At 40.9% G+C, this 26,427-nt stretch overlaps 1 protein-coding gene across 1 annotated transcript in view; it reads left to right on the top strand.

The window, feature by feature from the left end:
• Positions 1–26,427, top strand: part of ARHGEF28 (Rho guanine nucleotide exchange factor 28) — a 206,540-nt gene that overhangs the window by 2,527 nt on the left and 177,586 nt on the right. Inside the window, exon 2 of the mRNA XM_050945287.1 lies at positions 13,042–13,085. Within this exon, the coding sequence (XP_050801244.1) occupies positions 13,053–13,085 (33 nt within the window). The 5' untranslated portion in view covers positions 13,042–13,052. The remainder of the gene's footprint in view (positions 1–13,041; positions 13,086–26,427) is intronic.

Raw genomic sequence — 26,427 nt, 5'->3', positions numbered from 1 at the left:
AATTATTATAAGTTGACTTCTTGTATGCTTTGCAGAAATAGGTTTTTAGGAGGAATTTCTATTAGAAAAGACTTGGCAAAATGGCATAGGGGACTGTGTGAAATAGGATCAGATATGAGAATGGGTGTAGGAACAAGGCATTAAGTCTGGTGTCACTAGTGGAGGGAAAGAAAGGGAAAATGTGGAAGGAGACAACATCTGGCATGTATGATGAGGGAGCTGTGCCAAGGCCTTGAAAGTGAGGATGAGATACTTCAAGTTGGTGCAGTGTACAAGAGACCACGAGTGGAGGAATGTTAAAGGGCCATGTGTCAGATTCCTACAGAGACAAAGAGTTATCTTTGTCTCCACAAAACTGTATATGTTAGCAAGCCAAAAACAAAAATCGGAGACTGGTATTTTCATAAATGTTTATACTAAAGATATGTTTGTTTTGGTTTTCTTCTTTCAGGACAGTTTTTGTGTACTTGATGATAAAATAATGAAATTGATGAGCAGATCCTATGGCCTGGAATGTTTTAAAAATAAAAGGTCAGGTAATTCAGCTGGTTTTCTCAGTTAGGCAGAAATTCTTGAGTTAAAGACTAGATTTTGAAGCCCACAGTCAGTTATTTAATATACAGGACAGTTTTTGTGTACTTGATGATAAAATAATGAAATTGATGAGCAGATCCTATGGCCTGGAATGTTTTAAAAATAAAAGGTCAGGTAATTCAGCTGGTTTTCTCAGTTAGGCAGAAATTCTTGAGTTAAAGACTAGATTTTGAAGCCCACAGTCAGTTATTTAATATACAGAACTTGCATGCTGTCCTAATTCAGCCAAAAATCCTGTTGACACCATTGGGAGCTTTCCCTGTGGAGACTTCAGCATTGGGCGCCAATGACATTTCAGAAAACTATGCTGTACGGAATGGTTTAACTTTCTTTTAATCCAAATAAGAGTTTTTAAGTATGTGCTTCAGTGATGATAGGAAAGATGATCTATGGCTAAGGCACTGGGCTATGATTCAAGAGATCTGGCTTCAGTTCCCACCTTTGCCAAAGACTTCCTGTGTGGCCTTGGGTCAGTCACTTAATACTTCTGTGCCCTAATTTGCAATCTGTAAAATGGGATGATGATAATACTGTAGACTCTTTGGGGCATATACTCTTACTTAGTATGTGTTTGTACAATTCTTAGTAGAAAGGGGCTAGTAGGTGCTATTGTAATACTGATACTAAAAATGATACCTGTACTGCTAGGTTTCATCTTATCATAGTAAAAGGTTATGGTCAAGTGATGAATTTCTGGAAATTATTTACACTGAAAGATCCTTTATTCTAGCAACACTAGTTGGTGATGACATGATACTGAACACAGGTTGTTCAGCAGGCTCTTTAGGTTTATTAAAAATACATCGAACTGTATTTTATTGGTCCAATATGGTTTATTGTTTTTACTGTAGAGATGTAAAGCTTCCCAAGTCACCAAAATCACAGCCATGCTTCTCATTGCTTTTACTTGCGCAAGCAAGACTTTGGAGAAAGCTGCTCTATCTTGTGGCCTGGTGCAAGGTAAAATATAAAAGGAATATAAAACAAACCTTCTGCTGAGTGCCCAGCTTAGATCTGAGCTATGCGTTGCACAGATATAGGGAAGCGGGGCTCAAGGGAGGAATTCTCCTTGTTCCCACAGGCAGCTGAGCCATTCCGGCGCAATGAAGCAGATAGCCTCCATGGGCCCCTACATAGCTGTGCTTGGTGAATGATGGGAGAACTTGCATGCTGCTACACAGGCAGCAACACAGAGCAGAGCTGCACGCTGTACACAGGGTGCACACACGGATACATTTGAAGTCCTTAAAAACACAATAATTTTCCTATTGACTTTTCAGATTGTGCCTCAAAATCTCTCTTCAGTCTGGCACATTAACATTTAATATTCATTATAATAATAAAATCCTTGGAAATGGAGCTGATCAGAGACCCACACCCATTCCCTCTCCATGAATCATTTTCCAACCAGCCATACCACTTCTATAGATGCTACCTGTGTGATGTACTGCAGTCTGCATAGATGCATTGTACTTGCATTTATAGACTGCAGTCAAATGTGATGAGGTCTGATATTTTCATATACAAGACCCAAAATAGGTTACAAAACAGTTTAACAGTACCGAAGGGAGAAGTGGATCCAGCAGTAATAGTTAGAAGGGTAACTTAAAAGGCTCAGTCTCTGCACAGGGCTCCTGTTGATAGCATTTGGAGCATTTCCTTGGAGCAAGAGCAACACATAGCTTTAGGCTTGTATCTGCATCACCCAGACATTTGCACTCATTGTGGAAGTTATATTAACATTCACTAGGCCGAAGTGGATGAGAGAACCTTCACTACATTTCTACAACCTAGATATTTTTAGACAACAGAAAAGATGATTTCTTATTCCAGCTATCAACTAATGTGTAACTCCCTTCATTAATATAAAAGTAAGAGGTCACACAACTCTTGTTGCCTGCTTAGGTGATGCAGGTGTCTGAGGCAAAATTGAAGAGAGAGACCATATAATCAGGAGTGTATGGTAGAAATTGATCTATTTTATTAATGCCTCTAGAGATTGGGAAATGCTATTGTACATCAAAAAGCAAATTAACTGTTGTTGCATTAATCATTTTGAGCTGAGCTACATAGTTTTGAAAACAATGGACTCAGTTTTCAGAAGTGGCTGCCTAGAATGCAGATTCCTTATTTGCATGTGTATATGAACACTTAGGTGGACAGTTCATCATTTTGTACACCCAAGAGCCCATTTGCAAATGCAGACCACAGGATCTGCACATGCATTTCAGATCTACATTTGACAATTTGTGTCTGTCTATACCCAAACATTTAATTTATAGTGTAACTTTGTAATAAAAACTGTATTTAGTATACTTGTAAATCAGCTCACATATACTGCTACAACCACAATTTTTCATGCATCTAAACTTCCTTAGATGTCACTTCTCAATTTTATCTACTGATTATGTTTTACTCCTTTTGGTTCTGAATTGCTTTTCTAAGCATCTTGACACTTTTCAGGTAGTTTCAATATTTTCTTCACAGTTGTACATTGATAACTGTTTAAAAATATATATTGATTTTTAACTTACTACAGACTCTTTGATCCATGTGATCACTTACAGTCTGAGTATCATTAAGATGGATACTGAAAGCCATAAACCAGGGGTTCTCAAACTTGGGGTTGCGACCCCTCAGGAAGTCATGATTTTATTACGTGGGATGTCACAAACTGTCAGCTTCCACCCCCAAAGCCTGTTTTGCCTCCAGCATTTATAATAGTGTTAAATATAAAAATTTACATTTTTAATTTATAAGTGAGGGGGTTGCACTCAGAGGCTTGCTGTGTGAAAGGGGTCACCAGTACAGAAGTTTGAGAACCACTGCCATAAACAACACACTGAATTGTATTTCTGATCAGAAAGAGACAGTTTAAAAATAATGCCATCTTACCCAACCAAATCTGCTCCCTGCGACACTGAGTCATATCTGATGACTTTACTGACAAAAATGTTACTATTACTTACTCCTTGATTGCTCTGCAATGCTAACGTGGCCATGGGAGAGTGAACAGAAATCTGTTCTGCCTCATGCATCATTAACATAATTGTTTAAGCAAGTTTAAATTGTAGAAATGTTATTACTAATGACGGCGTGTGAATAAAACAACCACACCTTGATTCTTAGAGCTCAGGTTGAATTTGCGTTGCTGGCAGATGATGGGGAGGGGGGAGTTTTCCATAGTGCTGCCACATTTTAAGGAAGATAGCAGGAAAAGTAGGTTAGTCTGCTACAGTCCAGGACTGAATATGTATCTTTTGTGAGCCTTCGTACATCTACAGCTCATGCTAAGGAGAAATGGATTCACCTCCAGCCCTTCTTGTGGCCCTATCAAACTCCCACTTGCAGAGCTCATGAGCTCCCCATTGGGAGAGGGAGGAGCAAAGGGAACCTTCATTCTTAAGAAATTGGTTCTGTAAGAGGGGGAAGAGAAGGGGCGAGTGGCTGCTGGAAGAGCTTGTGGATTTTGAAAAACCTGAGGGAGTTTCCTAGCAAAACCCCCCCTTCAACCTGCAGTTAAAATTGAACGCATGTATCGCTTTAGGCTCAAACTCCATTGTACTGTGATCCCTGCATGATTGTTACATATTATGGTATGATCCCAGGAGCAGGGACCAAAGCCAAAGCCCGAGCCCAATCGCAATGGGCAGGGTGGACGAAGCCCAAGGGCTTCAGCCCTGGGTGGAGGGACTGTAGCCTGAGCCCTGCCCACCAGGGCTAAAGCTGAAGCCTGAGCCCCACCACTCAGGGCTGAAATGAAAGTATGCAGATATATAGCTAAAGTTACACAAACACCTTAACTCCGTTCCATAGAGTCACCCTCAGAACAAGGGTGCTGAGACAGAATGCTGAGACAGCCTTATGTCAACATAGATGTATTTCAGCAATTCCTGATTTAGACGAATAAGGTACCCAAAGCAGCCTTTTCCACTGCTCAAAAAAGCAGATGAACTGCAAATTACAAAAGTGTCATGAGACACACAGCTAGTATAGCTTGGTATAGAAACCTCCTAAACTTTATTCATGAAGTTAGACCACTTATGTGGAAAAGTCAAAGGTTGAAGAGGTGATGAACCAACACACTTAGTATTGGATTATATGTTTGAACACAGTTATAAAAGCAGTGTTCTAGGATTCACTTATTCAGTACTCTTACCAGCAAACTACAGGGGCAGAGTTTTTAGGATATCTCCTGCCTATGACTGTGAGCTTTGTGGGACCCTTATGAGAAACGATGGAGAAAGAAAGATTGGTTTTAATGGTGGTACAAAATTATTGCGCCAGTATAATGGCTGCTTTCGTATTTAAAATATCTTCTTCAGTAGGCTGGTGCCTTCTAAAACTGTTAGAAAAATCACTCTTAAAAAGTAACACGGCTTCCAAAACTGGTACTAAAGGAGCAAGAATGGTACACTGGGAGTTTGGCAATGCTATAGGAACATTTAGTTGGTTTGAGTGATCTTATATTTTAATAAATAAGGTGTAACCTTAGCCTTAAATTTTTGAACAACTCCCATTTTTATTTTGGCTCTGTAAATATTTTCTCTGCAATGCAACACAAAATAGTGGGTGCTTTAACTAATGAAAGCATTAGGATGTTAACTGAGCAATGAATTGAGTGATAATCTTCAGGAAGATACGTGATCTTTCATTTTAGCCCCAAATAAGATGAGAAGTGTGTTTCTCTTGTTGATATGAAGAGTGTTGTAAAAGAAATTTTAGCTGAGTTTCTCCAGTTGCTTTTTTTCAAGAGCAGACTAGTGCAAAGTGAGGTGATCAAAACCTATGCAAGCTGCTTCCTTATACATTTGTAGGCAAGGGATTATTTTACTTCTCAATTTAAATAATATTAGAATGAAGTAAATGACTTCAAAGCTGGTAGCTGTTCCCCACTCTTCCCCCACTTCATGCTATGTATCTTCATCAGGATTAGAGTTAAGACTGATTTGAAAAACCTTGGTTATAATGGTACAAATCCATGCATTTTGGAATTAAGTAGTCGTCATATGCTTGCTTCAAATGGCTACTTTTTTTCTGTCACTGAATTATTTTAAAATCTTTTAGTTTTGGTCTAGGGCAGGAAGCTATGCATAAAAGTACATTCTGTGCTGAAAAAGATCTGATCTCTGTGCAATGTGTCCTGACAGGAAACAATGATATTGCCTTTTAGTATATAATGTATTGTGGTTCAGTTGCCACATATGTTGCAATAAAGCAGTTCTGGCCAGCAGTATTTTATTGGAAATCTCTGGTTTTCTAAGCACCACTCAGAATCTCATAATTTTGTATAAGGAGCAATAAGGGTATCATGGGTGTGGGGGCGTGTATGTGGAAGTGGCAGTATTTTCTTGCCTGCTAATGACCTTTACATGGGCCACTATTGTTAAAATATAAAGACCCCTTTTGTTTCCTGTTACTCTTAATCTATCAAAAATCAAATCTGGGGTGCTGGCCTCTAAAATAATAATAGGACTTGTTTTCCTAAAGTGTTTTACAAACATGTATTAAAGTATGGGGCATCACAATCATGGAAATGAGATATACATTCCAGGGCACTCATGGTTTTTAACTGCAGGTTTATTTTTACAGGTCAGCATTTTGATTTCAGTAATTTACACTACAAATTATGGGACAACAATAGGTCTGTGTGGTACAGAGGTGTTGGACTATTATGCAAAAAGGAACATATACATGTTGTCTCTACACTCAACTTTGTATTCTACGTACAGTTTAAAAGACAATAGAAATATGAATTTAATTTTTTATACTATACTTTATTCTGAAAGGCCTACAAACACTAAATGACTGATGCCCCGATTCTGATTCTGAATCTGGTACAGGCAGTCTGTCTGCTTACCTGTGTGGAGCCCCAAGTTTAATGGTGCAGCAGTGTGGCTTTCTTAGCTCACAGTGCATGATTGGGGCCTAAATCCTCTACTTATGTACTTCATTTATTTATCTTATGAGTAAACACCTCATTTTTTGGGAAGGTGAGACTCAAATACTGAGTTGCAGGCCAGCTTATGGGATCAGGGTGTCACGGAGTCCTCAGGTGATGCTCTGGAACTGCTCCCTACGAAGCCAGTCAGGACTCTGGTGAAGTCTCCTCTCTGTGAGCAGACTCTCTTCAGGGCAAGAAGCTCACACAGCTTCCACTTTCCTGGGTCTGACCTTGGAGCATTCAGCATCCTCTGCCTCTCGTGCGCTTCCCACAGTGAGCCCGCCCAGGCGGGGTCCTGGGGAAGTCAGAAGGTCCCGCACCCCGACTTTGCAGACGTGATTCTTAGCCAGCCAGTAAAGCAGAGGTTTATTAGATGACAGGAACACGGTCTAAAAGAGAGCTTGTAGGTACAGAGAACAGGACCATCCTGTTCCGGGTCCTGAGCCGGGTCCATCCTGGAGGCAGCGAGCCAGACACCCAGGTCTGCCCTCACCTCTCGTCCCCAGCTAGTTCCAAACTGCCTCACCCTCCAGCCCCTCCTCTCTGGGATTTGTTCCTTTCCTGAGCCAGGAGGTCACCTGATCTCTTTGTTCTCCCACACCTTTAGCTATCTCCTTGCAGGGGGGAAGGGCCCCGGCCATTAGTTTCCAGGAGACAGAGTGCCGGCCATTTATGCACACTGGCCTTTTGCTTTGCAATAATCTCACCCCCTAGAGACTTAAGAAATGCACAGGGGAAACTGAGGCACCCCTACCATATTCAGAGGAAACATTAAGAACAGACCCATTTCGTCACACAGGACTTTTGCCTTTGGGCCAGGAAATATGTCCTTCTCCATTTAGAAAGCATCTAACACACAATAGGTGCTGCTGCAATCCAAATAATAGTCTCAGAAAATTCTCCTTGAAAAAAACACCATTAATAAAGTAAATTGGCTGTCTGATGATCCCCTTGTCAAGCACGACAAAAGGCATTATTGCTGGAATTTCTCCTGTGTACTTTCCATTATCTAATTTCTCTAGTATGTACAAATGAAAAGGTTTGATAACAGAAACCTTTTCCATTAACGTGTTCTCAGCATGACACACTTCCATTCACATTTTCTAGTGACAGATTTCTTTCCCAGGTCCCTTATTAAAGGTAGCTCCGATACTTGGGAAAAACACAGTTAAAAACTAGAAGTAGTGGTATATTTACAAACAACAACAACAAAACAAACAAAAAAAACCCCACCAAAAAACAAAAAAAACCTGAAATATAATTTAAGATTCTTGTAAATAGGTAAAAATTGTTAAAATATGTCTTAACTACGATAAAAGTAATAAACATTCTTAACTATCTCAAGTAGGTTAGGACACAAAATTCAATTTCCATTGGGGAAAGTGGCAAACTAGACATTTTCAAAACTCTTGTTGGGTAAATTCTATTCTTTTAAACTTTGGGGATAATCACTGATAGAATTTACCTTGAGATGTAATTTACTTACAGCAATTCTGAGTATCAGAGGGGTAGCCGTGTTAGTCTGGATCTGTAAAAAGTGGCCAAGAGTCCTGTGGCACCTTATAGAGTAACAGAAGTATTAGAGCATAAGCTTTCGTGGGTGAATAGCCACTTCGTCAGATGCATGTTCTGAAATTCACAGATTTCCCATTCGCTCCAGCGGTAAGATAGTGTAAATTGATGTACTTGGTGCCGATTTTCTTAGATAAAGCGTAGATATTCAACTATACTGGACAATAAGCCTGTGCCTTGGACTTCTCCAAATTATGGCACATAATCACGCACATTTTTGTCAAGTTCACTACTGAACTGACTCAAATTTGCATTTAATGAGGAAAGATCTGATTTATAGGCTGATCCTGCCACTATTGAAATTAATGGAAGTTTGACTTCAGCGGGAGAAGGCTGAAATTGGAAATGGTGGTATTTTTTAGGCCCAAATCCTTCCCAGTTCTCTCTCCCATCACCCAGATTGACCCCTGACACAAGGGAACTCACGTAGTTCTGCTATGTGGAGGGGTGTGTGTATGCCAGGAAACTGCATGGGCTCTGCACACATTGTGATCAGTGCAGCTGCTCCCTAGTGCCTCTCAGTGCAATTGTGTGCAGTTGGTCTATGGTGGCAGTTTGACTTGCACTAGAGAATCTGCTGTTTCGTGAATCCTCCAGAGATGGTGGGCGATGTGGTGTCAGGACCCTGGAAATCTCCGTTCCTTAGACTGTGACTGCATTCCTTCTGTAGTGACTGAGGAGCAACTTTGTTCTGGTTCCATGGCTGCGGTGGGAGAATTTCTCCTGTAGTCATAGAATGATAGAAATGCAGGGCTGGAAGGGACCACAGGAGGTCGGCTGCTCCATCCTGCCATGCTGAGCAAGATGAAGTACACCTTGACCATCCCTGAAAAGTGGTTTGTCTAGCCTGTTCCTAAAAACTTTCAATGGTGGGAATTCCACAGACTCCCAAGGTAAACTGTTCCAGAGCTTAATAGTCTATTGTTAGACATTTTCCCTAATATCTTACCTGAATCTCTCTTCCTGCAAAATAAGCTGATTACTTCTTATCCTACTTTAAGTGGACAGGGAGAACAATTGATTACCATTCCCTCTGTAACAGCCCTCAATATATCTGAAGACTCTTATCATGTCCTCTTTCAGCCTTCTCTTTTCTAGACTAAACGTGCCTAATTCTTTCAACCTTTCCTCATGTCATGTTTTCCAAACTTTTTGTCATTTTTGTTGCTCTCCTTTGAACGCTCTTTAATTTGTTCATATCTTTCCTACAGTATGGTGCCCGAAACTGGACACAGTACTCCAGCAGAGGCTTCACCAGTGATGAAAAGAATGGAACAATTACCTCCCATGTCTTGTAGGCCAGGGGTTCTCAACCTTTTTCTTTCTGAACCCACCCTCCCCCATGTTATAAAAACTCCATGGCCCACCTGTACTACAACAGCTGGTTTTCTGCATATAAAAACCAGGCCCAGCATTAAGGGGCACCAAGCATAGTAATTGCCTGGCACCCCATGAGACTTAGGCCCCCATGAAACTACACTGGTCAGGCTTCAGCCCTGGGTGATGTGACTCAGGGTCCCAGCCTTCAGTCCCATATGGTGGGGCTTTGGCTCTCTGCTCTGGGCCCCAGCGAAACTAATGCTGGCCCTGCTTGACGGACCCCCTGAAACCTGCGCAGGGTCCCCTATGCGGCCCAGGACCCCTGGTTGAGCACCATGGTTGTGGATAACACTTCTGCTAACATATCCCAGAATGACATTTGCCTTTTTTGCAGCAGCATCACATTGTTGGCCCATATTCAATTTGTGATCTGCTGTAACCTCCAGATCCTTTTCGGTAGTACTACTGCCTAGCTAGTTATTTCCAATTTTGTAGCTGTGCATTTGATTTTTTTTTTCCTTCCTAAATATAGTGCTTTGCATTTGTTTTTAGTGAATTTCAGAGATTCCCAGTAGCCAGGTGAGTGAATTGGGCTAAGCACTGGGGGAAGACTCGGATCATTTGTGCGGAACTTTTTCTAAACAACAACTGCCATCAAAACAAATGTGAAAAAAACAGCAAAGCAGAACTGTTTGCTTAGAACTTACTATAATATATGTTGACGTTAACAAGTTCCTATGCAGGAAGTGAAAAGAGGATCAGTTAAGTGCCCTTTTGTTTCTAAGAAACATCATTAAAAGTTGGTGATTGTAAAGTTTGTTTATAGACAATCACAAGTGTATTTTAAACCAGTAGAGCCAGCATTCTACACCACGTTTAATGTTTTCATAAGGCTAGGCAGTTTGCAGGTTATAGGTATTTATTAGAAGAATATGAAAATACTAATAGAACTGCCTGCTTGAGAAATTGATCTTTGTGTAAATAAATTTAAAATTTAGATTTCATTGAGTTCTGTGAGTTTGTTCTTGTAACTCAGTGACACAGTAGGAATTCAATAAAAATTGTGTGTTTTTTATCTTCATATGGGTATACATCTCATGTGAGCAAGAGCATAGGTCAAATTCAAGGCCTCATTGGAAATGTAATAGCTTCTTAGTATGTTAATTGTGATTTACATTTTTGAAGTGCTATACAAACAAACATTAACCAATTAATGCTAATAACTTGGAAGGCTAGGTTAGTAAACATCATTTATTAGGGGAAATTGCCATTCAAAAGATCTACTGTATTTATATTATTTATCTCTATAGCATCAACATTATGCTAGACACTTTGTGTGAATATGAAGAGCAGATCCCTGTCCTGAAGAGCCTATGATCTAAGTAGCATATAAATAAAGCATGAGGGAACGTGTATGCTAGGTCCATGTTTTTAGTGAATGTTATTTATTGTGTGTGCTGTACACATGTTATGAACTTCACTTCCTAATAAATGAAGAGTTGTACAAGTCTGACCATTTGCACAATCATAATCCCCAAATTAGGTACTAAATTATGCCTCCCCTTGCATAAATGCACTGGAATAGGGAGAGGGCATAGGGAGCCCTGCCTTTCCCATCCCTCTGTGCACTCATGCAGAACGAGAGGGAGTTGGTGTGTATCTCTTGGAATTATATCTATTGTGTGAGCATAATTAGATGCATGTTTTGTTTTATTGAGATGCTACTATTTATGTGAGGGTCAGCGTTCATGTTGTAAAAGAGGTTGTGTGGGTTTAAGTCTGATGGTCTGTGAACTCCTTTATGAACATGGACAATTGGAGATTAATAGATTCCCTAGAAAACAGAAAAGAAACATTGTGGAGATTCTGCTAGCTGGCATGTTGCATCTCAAAAGCAGATGTGACATGCCTTTCATTTCATTGTCATGCATGACACCAAATGATGCAGTTCCTGCTGACTTGTTTATAAATATAACATATTGGTGGCAATAACTATGGCTTGATGAGAGATCCAAGATAGGAGGTAATGGGCTTCATCCTTTCTGAAATACGACACTTTTGGAAAACAGTGTATTTGATAATTCCTCAAGAAACAACTTTTTGGGTTACCTTTCGTACCCCCCTTTAGTCTGCACAAACATGAGTGTGCTTCAGATGTTAATCTCAGATTGGGTCAGATTCAGGGCTGGCTGCAGAATAACTAAAGAACCTTGTCTATATTTGGCAGTCAGAACAAGGCACCTTAAAACCAACTTCCTCCACCCCCTACCAACAAAAACAAAACAAGAGCTTCTATCTGAGTGTAGATATTGACTAAATATTGACTTCATTTAACTACTGTTTGGGAGGGGTTAGCAGGTGATATCTGACCTGTTAATCCAGACGTTGGTTTCAGAATGAGTATGATATAGGGGGAGATCTGCAAAGCTTATGATGTGAAAGACTGGCCTTGGTCTGACGTTTGTGCTCAATGTTCTTGCAAAGGATTTTGCCTTTTTGTCAAAATTGTGTGAAAATCAAAACATAACAGCATGCCCAGTTTTGCTTGTGTGCATATGAAAAGATGAGCTGTATGAGACTAGTATCAATAAACCGTTTGCTAAAGAAGTTTTGTATTCATGGTGGAAACTGTAAGTAAATTTTGCAGTGTGTAAAAGGGGAAACATTCCAATTATATCTGACTCATAGCAGGCTCTGCATATGCATGAACAGGCTGTGCACAACATAATCATATTATTACTGGAAAGGGTTCAACTTTAACAGCACAGCCACATCCGAGATGAGAGAGCCTCCTTTTAGGACAGGTTTTCTTTTCTGTTTTGGTGAGTTGAGGAAGAGGATTTGTAAGTATGTTTGTCCACCTGGGCTTTCTAAAGGCTTGGTTGATTCCAGGTTGATTTTTTCCTAATTTAAAAAAAAAATGTTATTTTTAGGGAATGGTGGATGCATCGGAGAAGGAAATCAAAATATAATACTAGAAATCAGTGTTATCTCAACTATATTAAAATAGTAATAATTGAAATTGATCATCTAAAATACAGTTGTTAAATTACTCTAAGCAGTTGCCTGTCACTTTAGGTACTTTTTTAGGCAACCAATGACAGACTGAAGCCTGTGGGGTTCTTAAGTGAAGGAGTTAAAAAAAAAAAATACCCAAAAACCGGACACTTGATTTTTGATGTTAAATACAAGAGTAGGTGCAACTACATCCCTGGATCAAATTTACAATTCCTTTCTCTGCCTTTGTTGGTATACTCAATAAGTTTTAATACTTCACTTACTGTCAATATTAACATCTTGGTCGCTGGATTCAGAAATGTTCACTGACCCATTTAGTTTAGTTTACTGTGTACAGTATTGAAAAAAAACATGAACACGCAGCATATTAAGTAGAAACAACCCCTCCTCCAGTAATATATATGCATGCATTTCTTTTCCCCGTGAGGTAAGAAATGGAGAAGAACTGCACATTTGATAAAGTTAGTCTCTTAATATCCTCATTCTGGAATATATTCAGACACCATGGTGATTGGCGTGCTATAAGAACCTGAATAGTATCAGTTCCCTGTGATTCAGTGTGTGATAATTACTCTGGTTTATTCTGTTTGTAGATGCTGTAACAATGAAGCTAAGCTGCACTGAAGTACCTCTTTATGTAAGTTCTACAACATTAGGCTTTCACCCTAAGAGGTTCTTTCTTTTGGATAAAGGCGAATGAATGAAACAGAAAGCTGTTCTCTGGTTGACTGAATGTTACTGTTTAATTCAGGCATTTCTGGGGATAGTGCTCTTTGAATATTATGGTTCACATTGCTGAAGTCAGTTTAAAATTATTTTCCCTTTTTGGTCATTATTTTAGATTTTCTTAATTTTAGTACTTAGAAACATAGATAATACTTAGGGAGGGAAACCAATTACTCCATGGTTTAAAGTTGCAACTGTGTTTCTGCTATAAATGCAAATTTTTCATCGTCCCCCCTTTTCCTTCCTCAGCATATACAAAAAAGTCCTCTCAGCTTCAAAATTAGTAGTCTATAGCTGGGGCTAAGGTACAGTTTTTCAACAAAATGTGGAGTGATTGGACAAGAAGTTTTTGCATGACGACACCCTAAAAATAGAGGCACTCACCAGAGTTCAAAAAGCCACCTGACTTTGAAGCAAAATAGGACCTACAGTGAATAATATTTTGTTTACTGGACTCCCTAGCTGTGATCTGGTGTCCCGGATGAAAAGTTAGAGGATTAAACTTTTAATTTCAAAAGTTATTAATGTTCAGATTTGTAATGGTGCTATCTGCTGCAATGAGCTTAGTATTTGGTCATCAAAAGACTGTTGTTGTTGTTAATGAAAGATCAGAATTCCAGCAAAGTCTCTTTTCCTTGCAAATGTAGATTTCAAAATGTTGTAACCTGTTGAGAGCCTTATTGAAGGAAGAAAGAGAAAATGGCTGCAAAAAGGCTTGCAGAGGGAATGATGATCCTTCTAAAGCTCTCCAGGGACTCTCTCTTCCTGCAGACCTCAGAAAGTTCACAAGAAAGGGGGTATCCTTCTGATCCCTTTCTTTTCCAAGCCCCCTGCTCAGTCTAAGGGGCTGTAGAGAGCAGGGTTTGGGGTGGTGGTTAGGGGCTGGGCATTCCTTCTTTCCTGTGGAGCTACTGAGTTTACAGGAGAGGAGACCTAGTAGTGAGCCTTAGGAGGGCTTATCAGCCCCCCTGCAGGCCCTAAGGGGCTTGCTGGGTTAATCCCCCAAACTTTAGAATCAGTGAGTGCCCGTCACTATATTTGAGCTTTGGGAGGCTCATTGAAGGTCATCCTCAACCTCACATAAACCTTAGTGGATTTCTTAGTCCCAGATAAGCCTATTTTGACTATTTGGGCAGGGATGGTGTCCTAGCCTCTGTTTGTCAGAAGCTGGGAATGGGTGACGGGTGGATAACTTGATGATTACTTCTTCTTTTCATTCCCTGTAGGGGGGACACCTGGCATTGGTCACTGCCAGAAGACAGGATACTGGGCTAAATGGACCTTTGGTCTGACCCAGTATGGCGGTTCTTATGTTCTTATTGGAGGCCTCATGAACATAATGTAGTTTGCATTTGGACAGCTGCCAACTCTTCCTCTGAGTCTTGCTGGGGTGGTAGTTGTGGTTTGGGAGGGCACTAATGATCCCTGCCTGGGCTGAGAGATGGTGAGATTTGAACTTCCTAGGATTAATGGAGGGAGTTCCTGGAGCCGCTGGTGTCCTGACGAGTTTTGTAAGTCTTAGAAGCTGGAGTTCAAGACATCCCTGAATAGCCTATTAAGGCTGGCATAGAAGTGTTGGGAGATGCAAATCTTCTAGGGCTCATGGGGGACCCTACAAGCCTCTTTGGGCCAATGGGAGAGAGAGATGGTTCCTGAGGACTTCAATAACTCAGAGATAGGTTAGGGGTTTGTTACAGGAGTGGGTGGGTGAGATTCTGGGCCTGCATTGTGCAGGAGGTGAGACTAGATGATCATAATGGTCCCTTCTGACCTTAAATCTGTGAGTCTATGAACTAGATCATGGAGGCTCCCTGACAAACCTCATGAGGCTCAACAGGAGGTTGATGCAGTTACTCAGGTGGAGTCTATTTCTGTGCACCCCTTTCTGCCCCCCCCTCAGGGTTCATAGGCAACAGGTTTCTTTCTTAAGGATCTTGTCAGTCATGATATTTTTCCCTGCCTGGGTGATTTTCAATTTAGATCTGAAAACAACTGAGAAGTCTGTTCTATCCTCTGTGAAGGAGCCCTTGAGTAAGGGCATTTTCCTTTACCCAGGTCCAATTAGTGTACACGTGTATCTTGCAGGTTCCTTCTATTAGAGCAACTCCTGCTTTATTTGTATGGCTTTCATGGAAAACACAATCTAGTCAGTATTTAAATTAGATGTGAAAGTGCTTCTTTTGTCCACTTTCACTAAGCAATTTTCTGGCTTTTTGAATTTGTCTGAAATACCCTGAATTTTGGTCTCTAAAGAAGACTTTGAAGAAGTGCCTGAGGTGAGTTTTTGCATTAATTCGAAAAATAATGGAATTCATTGAGTTCCCTGTTTTGACGGAGGGGGCAGAGGATGGAGGAAGAGGACACAGAAAGAAAAATGATGATGCTTATATGCTGAGCACATGTAACTTGACAAAATTCAGTGTTACATTGTAAGGTATTGTGCCCAATAGGAGTAGAATGATTTTTAGCTCAATGTCATCTCCACTCAGTCTGTTGGAGAATCTCACAATGAAGACTGGCAGAAAAGGAAAAATGCACTGGTTGTAGTTCAAGACTGACTTATCTACTTTGTATTAGTAGAGCCCTGCAAATATGCAGACAGCCATGGACCATTTTTGCGGCTTGTGGATCAGATGCAGATAGAACCACGCAGGGCTCTATTTGTTAGTGGCACCTGGCCTGCGGCATCCGGCATGGGCAGCCCGGGGGGGCGCAGTGTGCTCGGGGCTGGCAGCCAGTGGCTGGGACTTGGCAGCAGGTTGGAGTCAGGGCTGTCCAGCACCCACTCATTGTGCCACTTCCTGTCCAGCAGCTTGGGCCCAATGGGCAGCACCAGTGTCCCCACCATGGCCCAGCCTGGCAGCACTGGCTGAGCTCCCAGTCCTGGGCATGGCCTGCCAGCTCTGGGCAGCAGGGCCCATGCCTGCCCATGGGGATTGGAGCAGGTGGGGCCCCGGCACCCCATCCCTCCACCCCTCTGTGATGCAACACGCACTGCTGCTGCCGTGTGCCATCTTTCACAAGCTCCTGGGAGCAGCACGCAGTGCAATGCTCCTTCCCTCCTGTCCCCCCCTCGGCGCTGCCCCTTCTCCTTGCGACACTGCCCCCACGCTGACCCTTACCCCCAGTCCGCACCCTCGCACTGTCTCTTTCCCACAAGACCCTGCCCCCCCATGCACTTCCTTTCTTCTCCACCTCCAATCGCTAGACCTTGTGAGATGGCTTGCTGCTGCGGGTATGGATGCAGATACAGGTAAAAGACAGCTAGTGGATTGCGGGTCGGATTGCAGGTTGATCCTGCAGATGCAGATCCACATATTTGTATCTATGCCAGGTGGTACATATGAGGGCTAAAATTGGCCCCGTGGAGTGTTTGTTTTTCAAACTCTTTCCCAATATTTTTAGCATCTGTGTGTACTGGTATCCACTGGACTATATTGCCTCCATAATCTGAGAATATCTGAAGTAAATATAAGACAGCCTCAGTGATGTATACGAAATGTATTCTAATAATAATAATAATAGAATAATCATAGGCTATGTCTAGTATTATGTTCTCCTGCTGTAACTCTAATAATCATGAAGATCAGGTAGGAGATGAATTTTTAACCACCTGGGTGCATGCTACCATTAAAAGCCTTCAAGAGGCTTATTGGGATTGGTGTGTGTAATGCAGTGTTATTTGGAATAGTCACTCAACACCTAAAATTCTTTGCAAGTCTAAGATTTTACAAGCATAGTATAGTCTAATCTAGTCAAATGAATAATGACTTCTGTTTATTTTTTGTTATTTAAAAGGAAATATATTCAGAAAAGTCAGTTGCTGGGTTATCTGATTTTATATGAAGTATAATCAAATACATATGGTCCGTATTATTCCTTAAATTAGAAAATGCATTATTTTGATAAATTTTCCATATACATAATTTCAGTGACAGCAACAGGATCACAATCTTATTACCACACCTATAAACGTCATGGTTTCAAAAATAAATTATAATGAAAGAGAAAATTAGAGGTTTCAAGCACATATTTTTCAGCTAATTGAAGATCCTGTTTCCAGCTTCTAGAAAGCAAAGTATTATTGTCCACGTTACAGAATTTTCCCTTGCAAACCACGCAAATGTTCAGGGTTACTCAAACCAGTAACACATGATTAATAAAATAACATCATGTGATTCTGTGTAGTCCATGTCCAATAATTATGATAAATCATTTGAGTCAATCTAGTTTTAGTTCAAGTAACTTGAACTTACAATAGTATATTTGCTTCCTTCTCTTAAAATTTATTATTTTAATTTTTAACTTGAACAGAGTAAACTGACAGAGAGAAAATAAGCATTTGATGAAACACTTGCAAGATGTTAAAAGTAGGGCTGTCAAGTGATTAAAAAATTAATTTTGATTAATCGTACTGTTAAACAATAATAGAATACCATTTATTTAAATATTTTTGCATGTTTTCTACATTTTCAAATATATTTAAATTTCAACATAGAATACAAAGTGTACAGTGCTCACTTTATATTTATTTTTGATTACAAGTATTTGCACTGTGAAAAAACAAAATAAATAGTATTTTTTCAATTCACCTAATAAACAGATTGCACTACAGTATTTGTGTCATGAAAGTTGAACTTACAAATGTAGAATTATGTACAAAAAAACCTGAATTCAAAAATAAAACAATGTAAAATTTTAGAGCCTTGCAAGTCCACTCAATCCTACTTCTTGTTCAGTCACTCAGACAAATAAATTTGTTTACATTTGCAGGAGATAATGCTGCCCGCTTCTTGTTTACAATGTCACCTGAAAGTGAGAACAGGTGTTCTCATGGCACTGTTGTAGCTGATGTCGCAAGATATTTATGTGCCAGATGTGCTAAAGATTCACATGTCCCTTCATGCTTCAACCACCATTCCAGGGGACATGCGTGATGCGTCCATGCTGATGATTAGTTCTGCTCGAAAACCATCCAAAGCAGTGTGGACCGATGCATGTTCATTTTCATCATCTGAGTCAGATGCCATCAGCAGAAGGTTGATTTTCCTTTTTGGTGGTTCGCGTTCTGTAGTGTCCACATTGGATTGTTGCTCTTTTAAGACATCTGAAAGCATGCTCAGCACTTCGTCCCTCTCAGATTTTGGAAGGCACTTCATATTCTTAAATCTTGGGTCGAGTGCTGTGGCTAACTTTAGAAATCTCACATTGGTACCTTTTGTGTTTTGTCAAATCTGCAGTGAAAGTGTCCTTAAAATGAACAACATGCGCTGAGTCATTATCAGAGACTGCTTTAACAATGATATAAAACATGCTATAACAGGGGTAGGCAACCTATGGCACGTGTGCCGAAGGCAGCATGCAAGCTGATTTTCAGTGGCACTCTCACTGCCCGGGTCCTGGCCACTGTTCCGGGGCCTCTGCATTTTAATTTAATTTTAAATGAAACTTCTTAAACATTTTAAAAACCTTATTTACTTTACATACAACAATAGTTTAGTTATATATTATAGACTTGTAGAAAGAGACATTTTAACGTTTTTAGATGATATTACAGGCACGCGAAACCTTAAATTAGAGTGAATAAATGAAGACTTGGCACACCACTTCTGAAAGGTTGCCAACCCCTGTGCTATAACATGAAATATTTTTAGCAGGTAGTGTCCTGTTGAATCCCTGCTGCTGGAGCCTTTCTGTGCTGCTGGGAAAGGCTCTGGCAGTGGGGAAAGCCTCCATTAGCTCCCTGTGGTGGGGAAAGGCTCCAGCAGCAGGAAGCTGCTGGAGCGTTTGCCTGCCACTAAAAGACTCTAGCAGCAGGGAAGATTCTGGTAGGCAGAGGCAGAGAGAGAGGCTCTGGCAGCTGCTGGAACCCTTTTCCCACTGCCAGAGCCTTTCACTGCTGCACGGAGCTACATACCACAGTGTGAATGCAGCCTGCCTTTCATTGCTGCACGTAGCTACATGTAAGCTAGATGCCACCATCACTGTACACAAGGCCTAAGGCACCATCAACTCACACAGCTGCAGATATTTCCTTGTAGAAAATAACAGTGCCCCAGTTCGTATCATCTTGAAGCAGATTCACCTTCTGTGCTGTGAAATCCGCTTTTGCAAGGCTGTTCTCCATAAGGAGCCATGTTGCTACAGAGGAGAAGAGGCCAGGAGAGCAATATGGAGCCACTGGGTCTTCATGTAGCTGTCTTGATATCCATAAGATTCCCCTACAACCCATAAGGATTGGGTAGGCCTCTCTTCCATCTTGTATGGTAGTGCATCGTTTCTGTCCCTCTCAAAAGAACATTGGGACACTAACCCCAGTTTCTTAAATTTATGACGTTTCCTTGGTGCTTTTGTGGGTTTTTGCCACACAGGAGACAGTTTGCTCCTGCAGTAAGTGTTACTGCTTTGTACTCCTGTAGCATTGCAGAGCCAATTCAGCGTTGGTCAAATGACCTGTTTTCACACATCATTAACAGAATTGTTAAAAGGCAGTGTCAACTTGAAATCTTGTCTTAAAAAAATAAATGGAGTTAGCAGAAGCTTCAGGCACTACATCTGCCCCTTAGTTTCCCTGCCAGTTTTTATAATTTTACAATCAAACTCTCCTATTTAAAAAAAAATAATCCCATTCACTTCTGCTGTATTAAAGACCCATGTAAGCAACAGAGGAAATTGGCTAACAGGCTATACCAGGCTAAAAGTGAAACTGACCTTTAGAGCTGGTAAAAAAAATTCTCACAATAAACTTTTCTGCTGGGAAATGTGGCTTGTATTTAAAAAAGAAAAAAAGAAAATGTAGATTTAAAAAAAAAAAGGAAAAGAAAAAAAAGATTTACCATTTGGATAATTGAAAATGAAAAATTTATTTTGATCTGACACTTTAAAAATAAATGCATTTGTTTTGTTTTGACTACAAAGTCATTTTGTTTTGGATTTTTGGAAACCAAAAAAAAGTTTCCCTTTTTTGATTTTGGGGGCTTTCACTCACTGTTTTACTCCCACTCCTTTAGCTGTTAAAAGAAATTGTGGAAAAGCCCACTTTTTACTTTGTTCCAGCTAGTAAAAGTTAGAAAATGAAGCAAAATATTTAGTTGTTTTTCAAAAGTCTGAAACAAAATGACGTGTTTTGTTTTGAAATATCCTTTTAAATCAAAACAAAATGAAAATTTCCACAGAAACCCCAAAAATTTTCAGAAGAAAACTTTAAAAGTAGGTTTTTCCAATGAAATTTCTGTGGAAGAATGTGGGTTTTCAGACCAGCTATAGATATCTGTTCCTTGGCTTGTCCTTTTGTTTTTGTTTGGGTCAGTGCTTTGTTCTTGGTAAGGTTCTTGGAGGCAGGGCCGACTTTAGGAACTGTGGGGCCCAATTCGAATACCTGGCGGTGGTCCGGTCTTTGGTAGCAGGGGGTCCTTCACTCGCTCCCCGGCACTGAAGGATCCCCTGCTGCCGAAGTGCTGCCAAAGTGCTACCACCGCAGGGTGAGTAAAAAAAAATTAAAAAGGCACCTTAGGCGTGGGGCCCGATTCGGGGGAATCGGCCTAAAGCTGGCCCTGCTTGGTGGTGTCCTACATTTCATTCTTAGGTACTTATGTGGGCCCCATTACCATAAAATCCAAGTGCCGAACAATCTTATTTATATTCGCATCACCCCGTGAGACATGCTGTTATTCCCATTTTACAAATGGGGGCTGAGGGACAGAGAATCGAAGTGACTTGCCTAAGGTTATGCAGGAAGTCTGTGGGTAGAGCAGGTGCTTGAACCCAGTTTCACAAATCCTAGGATAGTACCCTAACCCCCAGATCCTCCTTCCTTTCTAATGTGTCTAGATATCAAGGCTCTGTCTACACCGTCATTTTTCTTCAGATTTCCCACCGTTGCCACCAGTGTAGCTTAGTTTAGGTAGTAGCAATGGTGGAAGAACTAGTGCAGACCAGCAGCTGGAGTTTTACCTAGTGTGCCATCTAAAACTTGCTCAGAGCATATGTAGACAATAGTATGGTTAAAATGCTGCCAGCCATGGGCAGTCTGTCTGATGGAGCTTTGCTGCTAGTGCAAGGGATGGGAAATAAGAAACAAAATGCTAGTATAGCCAAGACCCGCGTTGGCTGTTTTTCTCAGAAGTCAACATACATATAGCCTATCCCTATAAAGGCATCTCTATATTACAACTTACTTCAGTTAATTGTACTTTGAGGTACAATCATCATTTCCTTCTGCAACTGTACAAGCATTTCAAAATTCTTTTGATCCTCTGATAACTTTTCAGAGGATGTTTCCTCTCTCCAGGGTACTTGGGCAAAACACCTGGGCTAGTTAGGTTAATTAACTTCTTAATTATTTTCTTCTTTCAGGATGTTTCTTTCTGGTAGGGTGAGTGGGCATAGTTCCTTAAGACCCAAAGTGAAACCCATTACAGGTATTTGTTCACAGGTACCTTTATAGTATATGGTATATGAATAAGAACATACACAAAATTATGCCTGATTTTAAAAAAGTTAGTTGTCAGATCTTTTCCTAAAGATACAAGGAATGAAAAATGAAATAATGGAAAAGCTGCATCAGGGCTCTGCCACAGCCACCTGGGATAGAGAGTGAAAGCAACAAATTCCTTGACTGACTTTCAAGGTTTTTGAAAGTACAGGCTGCCATACTCATGGGCAATTTTTAACTACCCAGACATCTAATGGGTAAGAAAGACAGCAAAACATGCATCAGCCAAGAGATTCTTTGCTTATGAAAAGGGTTGTTTTGTGATCCAAAACCCACAGCATTATACCAGGGAGAAGTGATAATGAATCTACTCTTTGAGAGGGAGAAATTGATTGAAAAAGAGAGAGTAGGAATTTTGGTACTAGTGACCATGAACTAAATTAATTCATCATTATTTGTGTCACAGTAGCATCTAGATGCCCCAATCAGGGCCCTATTATGCTAGGCACTTTATGCACATACAGTGAAAAGATTTTTCCGTCTCCCCAAAATCTTACAATCAAAGTGCAGTATAATAGGGAATGGATGTTAGATTTCAGGAAAGCAAATTTCCCATTGACTTCAATGGGAATTTTGTCTGAGCGAAGACTGAATGAAAAAGTGCATGAGAACTAAAGGAGATTACCCTTTGGGCTGGATAACCAACTCCTTCAGAAAAGTCACAGAGAAGGAGAAAATGTCCATCAGAAGGAAAAAAAATGGATATGATATAATTCCACACTTGCCAGTAACAGTGAAAAATTGTGTAGGCAGCTTCCATATACTTAGACCTGTTTGGGTAAATTAACTGCTGTTGTACATGTGAATAAATTAAATGTGAAAACATTTAGACACGTGTTTTCATGTTAGAAGTTAAATGGTTTTGGATTAATAAGAGGAGCCCTCTTAGAGTACGTCTGCACTACCCACCAGATTGGCGGGTAGTGATCGATCTATTGGGGATCGATTTTATCGCGTCTAGTGTAGACGTGATAAAATCGATCCCCGATTGCTCTGCCGTCGGCTCCGGAACTCCACTGCGGCAAGAGGCGGAAGCAGAGTCAACGGGGGATGGCAGTGGTTGACTCACCGCCGTCCTCACGATCAGGTAAATCGACCTAAGATATGCTGACTTAGCATAGCTGAAATTGAGTATCTTAGGTCAACATCCCCACCCTACCACCCAGTGTAGACCTGCCTTAGAAGGAACAGAGCCCATGGGAAGGGATGGTGAGCATAGGCGTGTCACAGTTCCACCCAGATCTGCCCTATTGTACTGGGAGGGTAACTTGTGAGATCACTTTATGAGGTGCAGCACACTTCCTCCCACATGTTCACCCTATTCTGTTGGCCAGCACTTGAGAGGACAGAGCCATAACTTTGCCTACTCCCTGCTGCCTTCCTCCTGGGAGACTGAGGAAGGCTTCTCCTTTCTGCTCCTGTGCTCAGCTATATTAGGGCTAGATACAATTCTAGCCAATAGTTTGGATGTTCAACCAGCCCAAAATAACTGTCATATTTAAGGGTAATTTCAAGCTGTACAAATGAAAACACTATTTAAAATGTGACGACCTTTTATAATGTATGTTAATCTCCTATTTACATTGACTAATCCATGGAGCCCCTCCTGTGGGGCTTGATTCAGCTCTGATTGAAGCCAGTGAGTGTTACTGTTGACTGCAGTGTGAGCTGGGGTTGGGCCCTTAGTGGGTAGATACTTTGGTGTGAACACAAAAGTACCTATACAGTTACTGACCTACATTTATATGCAAAGTCACTGCCAAAATAAGACATGCTGAAGAAATATATTTAGAACAATGAGACCTGTTTTAAAAGAGAAGGAATTGGAGCTTACAAACCATGTCCCTCATCACCCTGACCACTTTGCTTGTATGGTGTATTCCTCTCCCCTCCCTTTTATTTGATATTTGGTCTTTAGATTGTAATCTCTGCAGGGCAGAGGCTGTATCTTCCTATGTGTTTGTACAGTGCCTAGCATATAGGGACCCTAATGGTTACTGGGGATGCTTTAAAACTATCACATTATATAATAATAAATAATCAAGGCTATCCATTTACAATGAAGTAAACTGAAGGCGGTAATCTATCTAATAAGTCGTCTTCATTGCTTCAGCTAATAGTAAAAATCAGATGGCGTGTTTCTCTTCATGGCCCTTTTGCAAATAAAAAAAAAATTGGTCTCTGGTTGGCAGTAAAACTGGTGAAAAATAGGGAGATGGGGAATTTTCAAAATTCCTCTCCATTTTGCATTGAATATCATATTGATAGACATTTTCTGACTGGCTGTTGTCAACAGCTCATTCATAAGGTTCTTGAGGTAGCTCTTTTGTTTCTTACATATGGTTCTATAAGTTTTGCATTATTTAGTGTAGATAGTGTGTTTTAGCCTTTATTAGTGTTGCGAGAAAGGAAAGGAGAAATCTTGAGTGATACTTCTAATAATGGACAAGATTTTCTCCAAAGTGTTTGCTGAATGGTGTAATGTTTAAAAACTGGTTTATCACAGACATAAAAATTGGGCTAGTTCCTCAACGGCCTCCAGGTAAGCCCCATCTCCAGCCAGCAGTTCCACTGGAGTTAGGACCTGACTGCCCTCTTCTCCAGCTATATTGATTACATCACCAAGTGGGAGAATCTGAAAACTCCCCACTCCCTTCTCCTCAGACTAGCTGCCATTTATGCCATTAAAAATGTGATTAGTGTTGTTTTGTGCTGGGTTTTTAAAAAAGATTACAAGGAGAAGCTGGTCACTGACTATTACAGAACGATTTGATGGGCGCATTTGTCTGCTTTTATTCTTTAATAATTGTGTTAACGTTTGTGATTGCTGTTTCTTCCCTGAGGCTGGTCCATTGGCCTGTATTTTGATTTAATATAATGCTGATATAAAATGTCTTCTGAAGAGGTCAGGCAACCTAAACAAGTCTGTAAGACACAGAGATCACTTGGCGTGAGTCTTAAATTTGGAGAAGTGGCTTCTGTGGGATCGCCTGTAGGTTGGTGGTTTTTAACCAGACCTTTGTCATATGTTCAGTTGTTCAGAACATGAAAGACATTTGTTTCTACCTTGTTGTAAAAATATCATTTTATGTTTTCTGAGCAACCATTTCCATTAAAGACTATTCCACACAATGACGCCAATTCATATATTACTTGCGGGGGGGGGAGCAAATTCAGGTTCCTTCTGTCCCCTGGCTGGGGGCCTGTTCTGGTTCCTGCTTGTCCCCTTCCCCTCAGGGACCTCGGGTCTCCCTTGGCCAGGGAGACCCCCCTCTCTCTTACCCACACAGTGCATGAGCTGCTGCCTCCAGGGAACAGACTCCCTGTATGCTAGGTTGCAATCTCATTTTGGCCTGGTGGTCTGGGCAGAGGTACAGCTAAGGCATATTTGAGTGTCATTGTGACCACATGCACCAGGTTGTAATTGACTGAAATTTGACGTGGCTGCCTCTCTGTATGGAGGGGTGGCCAGGTCAAATTTCTGTGGCATTGTGACCATGCAGCTGGAGCAAAGCTTTGGACTGCTCTGACAGCAGCATTCTGGTTTAGAATGGGACCATTGGTTAAAAGTGGTCAGGCAATGCCTTCCCATCTTGTCTCCGTGACCTATGGAACTTTGAGCAAACCCAAAAACCTTGGGGTTGGGGAGAGAGTGTTCGTTCCCCTCAGCTCTCTCTAATTGGTTCCACTGATTCCACATCCTGGCACGTTCTACTTTCACTAAGTTCTCCTGGATGTTCAGCCTAAGTTTCTGAAGTTTGTCCTAGTACTCCCTGTTATAGCTCTGTGTATCACAATAAATAACTCCTCTCCACCCTTGAGGATTGCACCTTTTGAATGCTCATAAACTACTAGGTTTCCTTGCCATCATCTTACTTGACACGTGTACAAGTTGTACTCTAGGAACTTAGTTCTCAGTCTTCCATTATGTATTAATCCTTTCAGTATACTGGTAATTTTTATTTCTGTGCTGTGATAAATCAGAAGGATTTCAGTGTTTAGCTGATTGTGTTGCCCAGACTTGAGTGAAATTTTCAGGGTGTCTCCACACCAGAGTCCTATGCAAGGGGTCTTGTTACCTTCTTGCTGCATGACACAGCATCCACTTTTTTCGTGTGCAACCATAATTAATTGTAAATTCCTGTCTTGTTTGTTTGCACAGTAAATCTCTCTCAGCATAACTGCTCTACATGCAGAAGGAGTGACTGAGCAGTGAGGTGGAGCAGCAGCCCACAGGTGGAAGGAGCAGGGTGTAATAAGGGGTACACCAGATGAAATGGGACTGATGGAGTGGAATAGGGCCAGGGCATCCCCTGGTTGTGGGAAGATGGTGCTGTGGAGAGTTAATAGCTGGGTAGTAGTTGGTAATTAGGGAAGGGGGTTTGACAGTTGGGATCAGGACCAAAGAGGGAACTTGGGGGTTGGGTTGTGGGGAGGAGTTTGCTTTTCTTCTGCCACTTTGCTTTCCCTGAAAGCATTAAGTGATCTCATTTGTTGTCTTACTTTTGTTTGTTGCATTTTCAGTACAAATTGTATTTTAACCTCAGACCTTTGATGCTGTGGGACTATCTTCATTGCAGTGTTAACTGGAGCTATCTATTCTTGAGTTACTTCTCTCAAGTTAGCCTGGCTTGAGTGAGGGCAGCTGCACAGAGAAATAACACTTGAGCTGTGGTGTCCACCGTGGTGCTGCACTCATTCATGTGTGGCACTAAGACTTCTAAGAGCTTTTCCTATGAGCTTTTTTGCACTGTGGTAA

This window comes from Gopherus flavomarginatus, chromosome 3, assembly GCF_025201925.1.
Source record: "Gopherus flavomarginatus isolate rGopFla2 chromosome 3, rGopFla2.mat.asm, whole genome shotgun sequence".
Classification (NCBI taxonomy): Eukaryota; Metazoa; Chordata; order Testudines; family Testudinidae; genus Gopherus; species Gopherus flavomarginatus.
Note: the sequence above shows the minus strand (reverse complement) of the source record. Positions and strands in the feature narration are given on the sequence as shown.